Source organism: Gouania willdenowi, chromosome 4 (assembly GCF_900634775.1).
Source record: "Gouania willdenowi chromosome 4, fGouWil2.1, whole genome shotgun sequence".
Lineage (NCBI taxonomy): Eukaryota > Metazoa > Chordata > Actinopteri > Blenniiformes > Gobiesocidae > Gouania > Gouania willdenowi.
Window position 1 is genome coordinate 8,252,416 of NC_041047.1, and position 11,685 is coordinate 8,264,100.

At 39.4% G+C, this 11,685-nt stretch overlaps 1 protein-coding gene across 1 annotated transcript in view; it reads right to left on the reverse strand.

Moving 5' to 3' along the window:
- Positions 1–8,909, reverse strand: part of LOC114461555 (ephrin type-B receptor 1-like) — a 110,103-nt gene extending 101,194 nt beyond the window's left edge. The window contains exon 1 of the mRNA XM_028443725.1: positions 8,782–8,909. Within this exon, the coding sequence (XP_028299526.1) occupies positions 8,782–8,857 (76 nt within the window). The 5' untranslated portion in view covers positions 8,858–8,909. The remainder of the gene's footprint in view (positions 1–8,781) is intronic.
- Positions 8,910–11,685: the final 2,776 nt, after the last annotated feature.

Consider the following 11,685-nt stretch of genomic DNA (forward strand, 5'->3'; position numbering starts at 1 on the left):
GAAAATATTGTTGAGTTTCATTAAATTGGTGCAGTTGAGATATCTATAACTGCATTATTTGGCAATTTATTTACACACTTATTCATGTTTTCTCATGCTCTAAAGGGCCGGATTTGGCCCCCGGGCCTTGAGTTCGACACATGTGGTGTAAAGCATGTTTGGCACAATTTTCGGAAGTTTATTAGCCAGTATGAGGAACTGGCACAGGTTAACCAAGGTGGAAACGGACAAACGGAATTGAGGACATTTTAAAACATAGAATGGAAGGCTCTAGATGTGGAGGATTACAGTATCTAATCTCAAACTGATGGATATAAAATTGCTTCCTAATGCCCAATTTTTCCTGTGAAATGTACAGCACCAAAGCCTCAGAATGGGAGCGCGTCAGCAGCAAAGGGTAATTATTCCTTCGCGTCTCTAAACAGGGGAGGAAAACCTCATTCATTCTAAAACAATTTCAATGCTGAGTAGAAATAATTATTCAACATGGGGCAGGTCATGGGGAGATATTGTGGCAAACAGGAATAAAGTGCCTTGAGACTATGGTGTGAAGAAGCATTCTCCTCCAGCAGCCTCCTACTCTCCAGCCCAGTATACAACCATGTGTCTGTCACACTGATGACCTGTCAGTGGGTGAATATAGAAACTGCATCTTTTAAACATGAGCTGACAGAGCATGGTGTGTAGGTTACAGCCTATATATACTGTGTGTGTGTGTGTGTGTGTGCGCGCATTGGCACTGATGAGTATGTGTTGCTTGTCATCTGCATATCTATTTTCAAAAATGGGGAAGTGATAAGTTTCCCTGAGGAGAGGTCATTTGTTGATTTAAACAGAAAACACAAAGAAGCACACACACATAGATACAAACTCAACAAAGCAGCGTGTCATGTCGACACGAGCAGCTCAAGCAGGAATTCCTGTGTTCATGCTTGTACGAGGTGACACGTCTGCAGTGATACGTTGCAGACTTTAGAGAATTGTGCTAATACCCTAGGTTTCCAAAGTGAGGTATGCAAGTTGTCAGAGGGGGTACGTGGGAAAAAAATAAATAAAAGTGTGAAAACATTGGAAACTAGAATTTAATAGACCAGCAGTCAGGAGCCTCCATGCATTGCCACAAATTACACATTAGCCTGTTAGACTGCCCTCTAGTGGTGACAGAGAAACAATCTGATAAAAAAAAAAAAAAAAAAAACACAAAATTGACGAGGGCTACATTGCTTTGCGCTAGCCAAACATACTTGATGCCTTTCGCCACCAGTACGTGGAATTTCAGCTTTGACAAACATGAAAACAAAATACCCAAGGCTTTGAGTGGAGAATGATTTAAGACTCAGACTTTCATATTCAGCCAAACATTGCAGAGATATGTGCATCCTCTCAACTTCACCCTTCTCATTGAAGTTGTAGCTATTTCACAGTTTCATGGTGATTAATATGTTGTATTACTGGTATATATATTTCCTCCAGACTCAACTACAGCCTCCTCTTTGGTCTTCCCTCCACCCACCTACAAAAACTCCAACATGTAAAAAACCCACCTGTTCACACAAGCATTCAACTAAATCATCTCCTCCACGGGCATGTTAAAGTCTTGCAATGTAACCTTGCGTAATTTCGGTGTAACCCCCAAATTTTTCAAATTCACCTGAAGTAGTGACGCACTAAAATTACGGCCACTAAAAATCTTTGGCTGAAAATGGCCCAAAAGTGCATTTTTGCAATGTTTTAATTTTAGTGAGGCTAGTACACATCCAGAGCCATAAATACAATCAAACTAATAATTTGCATAACAATTTATTTTAGTGTTTCAGTTTTCAGTCTTGTTTTTTCATTTTTGGTTTTCAGTTTCAGCCAAGAATTTTAATTTTGGTGCATCCCTAATCTGAAGGATATAAAATGTAAAATGAAATAAAAAATAAAAGTAGTAGACTATTAACTAGGGATGTAACAATTAATCGTAAGGCAGTTAAAGATTGATTCATAGGTATCACGGTTCACATCAATAAAATTGAATCGCAGTACTTTTTTTAATAAATAGATTTATCCTTCTCTTGTCCAGAAGTGTAGGCGGCGGGCGGAATCTGCTACTACTTTCTTTCTGGCCGCCTTCTCCTCTTAAACCCCTTTAGCACTGAAAAAGAATATCTGTAATACTACATGAATATCTGTAAAAGTTACGTTTTTCTATTAGCTCTGTCTGCTAGTGCATAGCATCTCTTCTTCACTGCAAGAATATCTGCATGCCAACCGACCACTGGGTTACTAGCGCCCTCTGCTGGTCAGTTGCAGTTTTAAAAAGAAAAATAACTATTATGCAGTTTTGCATTGTTTACTATAGAACCAAAATTTAAATTAATAGGCTTATTCTTCATTTGTATTATTCCTTTATTTATTTCATTCAAGATGTATTTTTAGTTAAATTGCATTGTTTTGAATAGTTTATCAAGGGATTCTTTTGACAATGAAAAACAAAAGGAAAATAGTACAGTAAAAAATAAAGGAATACTTTTCAGTCATCATTTGTCTACAGTCCCATTTTGTAAAAGAAACCGTGAGAGAATCGTATTGTGAACCCAGTATCGTGAATCGAATCGTATCGGGTGTTGAGTGAATCATTTCATCCCTACTATTAACCCTTTTCAGCATGTTTGGTACGATTTCGGGAAGTTTAATATTCAGCAGAGTCATCTAAACAGTTAAAGACGATGAAAAGGAAACAAAATGCAAAACTGAAATGGCTAAACTTTGAAACAAAATTGAGGAAATTTTGAAACAGAAAATTGGAGGACCTTATTAAGTAGCAGCTCTAGCTTTCAGCACTCAATACAACATCTAATCAGCTATTTCCATGATGATCTGCTGCTGACTAGGTGTTTGTTTCAGGCATTCAGTGGAAGACTTTGCCACCCCCTCCGAAGGCTTGTTTGTTGTAGCACTTACACTCAACAATATCCGCTGGGTCAGGGTTTGCATTGACTTTCAAAAGAGCAGGTGTCAAAAGCTGGATTACAGCACTGCGTTTCAGACACGCTGAATCGGGGAAATCCAGGGGGAACGTAGAGGTCGTTGAACAATAGCAGCACTTTTCAGGCTACATAAGACAGCCGGGGGCTATAGGCCGAATAATAGATGCACACGTTTTGTTGACAAATTTTTCAAGCATGAAGTTTTATTTTTCTGCACTGTCACTTTCCTAAATCTGCCCAAGCTACCTGACTGCACACTTTCCAAAATCCTCTAAGCGATGCCTCTGAAAACAACAAATAGAATCAAGTCAAACACCCTGGCAGGGTGAGGGTTGGGATGAATATTCATTCACAGGTAGAAGAAAACCAGCAGAGAAACCCCACAGCCTACCAACTACCCGTTCACACATTTTTCATAATACATTGGCTGAGAAATGAAGTCAACCAGCGTATACAAGCCCCGCCCAATGATCTGTCAATGCACACGGGTAGAAAATGTCTTCATGAATTTGTACTTCATGATAATTAAAGCAAGAAAACACAGCTTTTCCTTTTATTGTCGAACAAGCGTAGACAATCACAACAGCCTGGCACCTCCTCCACAACAGCTTGGTTCCACACTACTGTGGGACGCCGTCCCATTCTCCAGCCAGCATTTGTCACAACTGAGCCTTAGTCAATCTGACGCAAACAGCAGGCCCAAGCCATCCCTCAAGTGCTCATTGGAGGTAAACACCTGTTGAACACTCAATACTCCCATTTCTACTTCAGCAAATTCTCCTCCTTCCTTTAAAATAATGTTATTTTCTTCGATTATTGAGTTGTTAAAAGGTTAGACTGTGATCATCTAAACCAGATATTGGCATCTCTAGAACCACAGACCACATGTGTCCGTTGGTCTAATTTTGTGTGGCCCACAAATTAATTGCAAAAAGTAAGTCGAAAAACCCCAAAAAATACAGTAGGGGACAACAAAAATACACAAAATGATGACAAAAATACACAAAGACTCCAGAAACAGGCTAAATAACTAAATAAAACACAAAATGAGAAAAATGTACAAAACTACTCTATAAGCACAAAATTGGCAAAATATACAAAATGAAAAAAAATATAGAGAAAATGACAATAAACACACGAAATTACTCCATAAGCATGAAAAACAACGACATCAAAAACACAACATGCCCTTTGTTCTTTCCCGTGTTAATGCTCAGATTAGTCGATATTCAAAATGCTGACTAGAGTGTTGACAATGTGGCCCCTCAGATCAAATACAATCACATTTTTGTGGCCCTCGTTGTGATAGAAGTTGCACATCTCTAATCTAAACACATTTAACAGCAAAGGAACGCTTTTTAGTGTCCAACCCCACATACCCAGCTCTGCTCATCATCTCACAAACACACTTTCCTTCTAAATGACCTGATTTAAAATAAATGAGGTTTGCCAATAGAATCAGGTTTATAACAATCCAACAGAACATAAGCTTATTCCTTAAAGACACTAAAACTTACCTAAGATCAACGTTTTAGACATTCAAAGTGGTAATTGATACATACACAAAGATAAATATCATTAAATAATTTGATTCTGCTCGATGTTTGGCAGAGTCAAGACAACAGTAAAGAGAATCTTGCCTTTTTACAACAAAAAAAGGTAGATTTCATCCCAAAACTAAAGAAAAAAAGATGGCCGATTGTAAAAACCAACATTAAAATCAAACAACAGTTACAGAACCTTTAGAACCCATCAGTTGTGCACTAAATGCCACTAAAAGCGTCACAGTAGACAAATCTAGAACCTCCACAGGCAAGAACAAGATTGTGAGGTGAAAGCAGCAGAAGATACATGTGGAGAATGAACAACAACAGTCCTTGAGAAAAGGAACTCGAAAAAGAGGAAAACAAGCAGAAAGATTAGTTAGAGACGGATAAGTTAAAAAAAAAACTATCAATGGGAGAGAGGAAGGAAACAATTAGAGTTGCTAAAAGAAGGTTGATGCATGGTAACAAACTGTCAGAATAAAAGGTCAGGATCAGGAACAATTACAATCAATATTTGGACATTCGAATAATATTTTGGTACATTCACAGCGACGAATCCTAGAGTAGTTAAAACGCTGTAGGATTTGTTTGCTCGGATAGTCTGCCTCGTGTGGGCGATGTGAATACCCAAATGAAATCTAGAGAGGATCAAACAGGCAAATTCACGTAGCGTTTCCAATCAAAGCCAAGAACAATTAGGAGCGCCGTGAACACACCTGCTCTCGAAGCGGATTAATTACAGGAAGTATATCGGAGATGACGTGGAGAGCATGTGATTGTGGGGGAGCCGGCAAGGGCTCATAACAGGGCTTTAAAACCAAAAAAACAAGCATGGCAACTTGTTTCTGCTCCATTGTTAAATGTTGTTCAAGAACAAACAGAGAAGGCAGAAGTCTCACTCTTGAGCGCTCGCTTTGACCCATTGTTTACTGTAAATGAGTTGCTTTTATGGGTACTTGTAATTATGAGTATATTTCTAAATCAGTCATTTTACTTGTAAAGTAATTTGTTACATTTCTACACCCAACCGTTGCTGAGTAAATTATTATTTCTTTGTTTTAAAATCATCAACAGACATTGTGAAACCACAAAAAAACAAATGACCAGACAACAATCAAACGCATCACATAATACCCGACCAATCAGATTAAACGTAATGCACGACGCCAAAACATCATTGAAGGCCCTGTTATTTTCTCAGTTTTGGAGTTCATAAAGTTGTCACTAGAACTAACCTAACCACAAGAGCAAACATGGGCTCATCTGTAATGGTCGCATTTACAGACCATGGAGTCACCGCTAGTTTAACAATCTACGGGAAGAGATTTGTTATCTAACAAGCGTTTATATAACCAATAGGAACAAAGCCCAAAACCATGAAGACAGACCCGATAATACTGTATCATGTTTTTCTGCAGTCAGTGCCTTCTCCTCGCCCTTCTCTCTCTGCTTTGTTTCAGGTGTCGTGAAGCTGATGATGGCAGTTCCTGATCTGTGGTTCACAGCTCAACTAGTCTGAGACACTCTGATGTTCTATCTCTCTATCCTGTTCTGTTGGTTCTTCTGTCCACTAACCCCAACCAATCGAAGCAGATGGCTGCCACCTCTGAACCTAGTTCTGCTGAAGATTTCTACCTGTTAAAAGGGTTTTTTTTTTTCTTCCCACTGTTGTAAAATGCTTGTTCATGTAAATTTTGTTGGGTTTTTTCCTTCTCATCATACATTTTATATTTTGATAGTGCTATGAAATGAGTGCTATTTTTTTTTAAATTTTGAATTAAATTCAACATTTATTACCAAATATATATGTGGGAGTGAAAGTAACCAGTAACTTTTACTTTGAGTACTATTTCATTGAGCTACTTTTTACTTGTACTTGAGTATTTTATGTATGATTTGCTTGTACTTTAGTACAATTTCAAACAAGTAATAGTACTCCTACTTGAGTAGAATATATCGGTACTCTGTACACCTCTGCCAGTGAGAGACCACAATGTACAAATGAAAATAAATGAAAAGGGGTGGGCATGAGAAGATGGCACAAAGTAAGCAGTGGAGGGGGTTGGAATTAAAGGAGATGAGGGATGGAGGTGAATGTTAGCAGTGGCAGATTAGAAGTAAAATAAAAGATAGCAGGTGACTGTCTTAGATGTATCATTTCCTTCTAAAGCTACAGGAGGAGATGATATACTGAGGAATTCAAGGAGAACCTGCAAGTTCTGTACTTCCACTAACAAGAAGCAAGCGTCACAATAACTGATCATGATCATCCGACATTTGCTTCCACTAAATGTGACAAACGGTGCTGAACTTTCAATAGAAGCACATGATGATGCGACAGTAGTACAGTTTTATGTGCCCATGTGCATCATTGAGCCTGTGCACAACATTCTCCACTTCACTGCTCTTTCCATTACATCTGTGGCCCTTGTGTTCCTCTTTAAATTCTTCGTTTTTCCTTTTTTCCTGCTTCTGACAGAAAATGATCAAAGCATGCCTCACATCTCTCTTCTACTGCTTTATTCTAGAGCAGGATCGATGAATCGCTGCAGCTCTGATTAATCGACCGAGACACTGTAACTGATGCATTCACTTTATTGTTTTTGCTGCGTGATATTCTGGGTCTCCGTCTGTGCTTTCTGCATTACAAGATGCCACTTTTGAATTGGCAATAGAAAAAAAAGGTTTTTACAACATTGTTGTATAATATGGTTGTATAATTACGGTTTGCCTTTTTCTTAAAAAATAATCAGTGGCTTTACAGTTCTCATGTTGACAGTTTTATTAATTAAATAAACTAAGTTGGTATTATTTCATATTTCGATATATCGGTTATTGTCAGATACATGACTTTTGCATGTCAGTTTGTCTGATGAATGGTATTGCTTATAGCACGTTTCAAACTCAAGGCCCGGAGGCCAAATCCAGACCTTTGGAGTGTCCATTTCGGCCCACTCGAAAATCCTTACATTTTTCTCAAATTATTACAGAATATTTCCCTTAAAGGCACACTGTGTAACTTTTGGCCACTAGGGGCACTAAACCTGTAACTTTCACATCAAACGCCCCTAGTGGCCACAAGCACGGCAGAAATGTTGTAAAAATCAACAGTCAGTCAGTCAGGCCAGCCTCTCTTGTCTTTTGATTGACCTGTAACTTCGGGATAAGGATTGGCTCGAGGGCTGGGTCGGTCAGGCTGGAATGCAAAGCGGGGCTGGCCTCGTGCCACGGCTGGAGGAGCAGCTGCCGCCACCCTCCTCTTCCCGCCACTGGAGGCCCGGCGCTCAGCCCTCCTCACCCTGTCGGTGCCCCCCCCCTACCCACTCCCTGGCCTCGCCGCCGTCGTCGTTTTAAACTTTTTGCTTGCCTTGGCCATGACCAGGAGTAGAACAGGTGGAAAAATTGTAGCAAAAACCTTAGCCTGTGGTCACGTGACTGCCGTAAAGTTATACGCTCTCCAGGCATTCTCCAGGTCACATGACCTGGCCAAAGACGGTCCGTCTCTCCAAATTTAAATGGGCAGTATTTCAAGAGGGAAGCCCTGCTCGGAGCACTGATACTGTCAAGCGCTGTATATTGGCCTGAGGAATCATTTAAAATAACTCATATGGGTAAATTCTTTACGTCAAAAAGTCTGCGGTGTGCCTTTAATTAAAGAGAAATTGGTTATAAATCTGGGAAATTTAAAGTAAAGATCCTGTTGGGACTGACATCTATCACTTCTTGCTTGGATATTGTCGGTTTCTTACATATTTAGTATTTTATGTATACGTAGAAGTGTAAACAAAGACACAATGTTGAATGACTAATTTTCCTGCATAAAATTTTTGGCCCACTTGAGCTCAAACTGGTCTTTATTTGGCCCCTGAACTAAAATTAGTTTGACACCCCTGGTTTATAGTGTCAGTGCCCCTATGGAGGGGGCAGATGTTATCAGTTTGACTTCTTCCTGCTCCTTTTCAATCATCTTTTTCTTCTTCTTTTTTCAGTATGTCGGAGAAATAAATTGGTTTTAATGTCTTGCATGAAAAAATTAGTTGTAAAATAATCAAAGTGAGGCACCAGCAGCAACAGACAGGTATGTATCACCTTCTGATGATCCATGCATTGGCTTATCATCAAGTAAATACACAACCTTCCAGAATATATATTTTTGTCTAAATCATTATTCCAACTAAAATCAAAGCTTTCCAACCAAGTTTGTAGGAAGTGGCATAAAAGCAGGTTGAGATGTTCAATAATAAACTGGAGGTGTCTCCTACCTTCCACTGAACGCACACCAGTAATCACACAGTGGAGCAGGACAACCACAATGAGTACCAGCCTGCGGTCCCCCATTATCCAGCTGACAGAGTCCAAATCCCCACCCAGCTGAGCAGTAGTCCTCCGGTCTGTAGTCACATGTCAGTGCCCTGGGTAGGTGCCGGTGGAGCCGCCGGGGACTGAGTGACAGGAGGAGGAGGATGGAGGAGCTGCTGGTGGTGGTGGTAGATCCTCTCTCTCTCTCTCTCTCACACTATCACACACGCACACACACACGCACACTCACACGCACACTTCACCGACCAACCAAGAAGAAGCATGTCAGTTCCTAACCAATCAGCCGCTCCCTTCCACCTGAGCTGGAGTGGATTGTGACTCCTCCCCCTGAGACACCGCAGCACAGCGACTAAACACTGACACCTAGTGGACACAATGAGTCATAGCAGCATGAACAAGTTAAAGGTGGCTCCAATTAACAATCAGGTAAATCACTCGTTTCCATTCCGATTAATCAAGACAGTTAACTTATAAACTCATTTTCAATTATTAACGATTATCAGAGGAATAAAGAGTACTGATATATCCTACTCAGCTAGAAGTAATGGTACTTGATTGAAATTGTACTTAAGTGCAAGTAAGTCATACATAGAACATCAAATCAAATTAGGGTTTTATTTCTAAAGCGCTTTTACAACAGGACCATTATCACATTTAAAACAAGTGCCACAGAACTATGTATCAAAGGCCTTTCTAAACAGGTGAGTCTTTAGTTGGCTTGAACAGGGGCAGGTCTTTGATGGTACGTCACTCAAGCGGCAACGAGCTCAAGAGTTTGGACCTGCCACAGCAAAAGCACGATCAGCAGAGTCGATCCATACGCTTGTTGTGAGACGTAAGATTGTAGGGTATTTTTCAACAATATTTGTCTGGGAAACACAACCAAACCAAGTGTAACAAATGTATGCCCACTCCTACAATCCCAGGCATTTGAAGACACTTTCACACCTTCAATTGAATAAAATAAAATGAACATAATTAGAATTTATTCATTAAGAATCTAGAAACCATGTACAGATGGTGATCTATCCAGGATTCCTGCCCTCACCCATAGTACGCTAGCATTTATTATGTAGTGTAATGAAAATATACAAAATAGATGTACTATAGCCTTGTTTGTGGTACAATTTGCCAAAAATATAAATCATCGATCTACAGAAATCCTGCCTTTTCTTTTCACTTCCACTAAACAAACAATCACAGAGGAACTGAAAGAAGTGTTTAAAATCAAGGGCTAAGCTGTGTGTGTGTGTGTGTGTGTGTGTTGTGTGTGTGTGTGTGGTGTGTGTGTGTGTGTGTGTGTGTGCGTGTGTGTGTGTGTGTGTGTGTCACTTCCTTTTGTAGCATCAGATTTAAAAACCTCAGCATGAGGAAAATAAATCATTCATCAGCTCCAAACTCCTGACTGCAGGATTGTTGTCAGAACCCATCCCCCCCCACACACCCCCACCCCCACCCCCACCCCCACCCACACCCCCATGCAGAGCTAGATGACACTTGTCAGCGCTTATTAGCCAAGAACTGCATGTACGTGTTTATATAAAGCTGAAAAAGCCTGAGCTGGAAATAGCAGGAGAGCAGAATCGTCCTGGATGTGATGTTGACTTGAGTGGGAAGACATCTGAGAGTGAGAACAGGGTGTGACTACAGGGTGAAGGTGCACTTTGTGAAGCACCAGAGTATCAGCCTATGGGTGTTAATCACACACTTGGAAATGGAAATCACACACACACACACACACACACACACACACACACCACTCGTCGTAATTCACCCATCAGATGTTTAAAAGTAGCATCTTTGTGAAAAAGATGAATCAGACAGTTTTTCAAAGTTAAATCATCAAAGTTTGTGTGTTTGGTATTAGATAACCTCGTAAAAGCATTTAAGAAACACCAATAATGTTTGTAATAATAACATCAGAGATGGACAACTATTATCATGGCGGGGGGGGGGGGGGGGGGGATAATAACCAATCTGAGCATTAATAAAGAAAAGAACAAAGGTCGTTTTGTGTATTTGAAAAAAAAATAAATGTTTTTTTTTTTTTTATTCATTTTGTATATTTTTTATTATTTTAATGTGTTTTTGTTGTCGTTTTTTGGAGTCCTTCTGTGTATTTTTGCTGTTGTTCTGTGTGTTTAGTCATTTTGTGTATTTTATGTTATTCATGTGTATATTTGTAGTCATTTTCTATATTTTTTATTGTCTTTTCATTATTCTTCTGATTATTTAATTGTGATACCATACGGTGTGTTTTTAGTCATTTTTCATATTTTTCTTGTCCTTTTGTTTATCATTGTTGTCATTTTGTGTATTGCGTGTCATTCATTGACATTTTGTATTTTTGTTGTTCTTTTGTGTATTTCTTAGTCATTTTGAGTATTTTTGGGTATAGCTTGAGTCATTTTGTGCGTGGGGGGCCGCATGTGGCCCCTGAGCCAGCGTGATATCTGTCTTTAAAAAACAGTTATAATTTAAATAAAACAAACATGAAAAAATTGTGAATTATTTGTATTGTTGTTGTCAGCTGCTTTTGAGCGTTCATAGGACAAATGAATTAACCTATGGGTGGGATTCCATATTGTTTCCAGTTTTCTTCCTGATGGGAACTCAATGATTTACTGTCTATTATTTGATTGTCTTTGAGACCCTGATCAATAAAAGCTTGTGCAGAAGACTGAGAAATAAGAAAATATGACATGAACTCCACACAATGCATACGTCATATAAGTAACCACACTAAAAATGGGAAACTGCCACATTCAGAGTTTAATGGAAGAACATGTGAATGATGAACACACCGATTTGACCAAAAACTCTCTCATCGTGTGTAAATGTGCGTG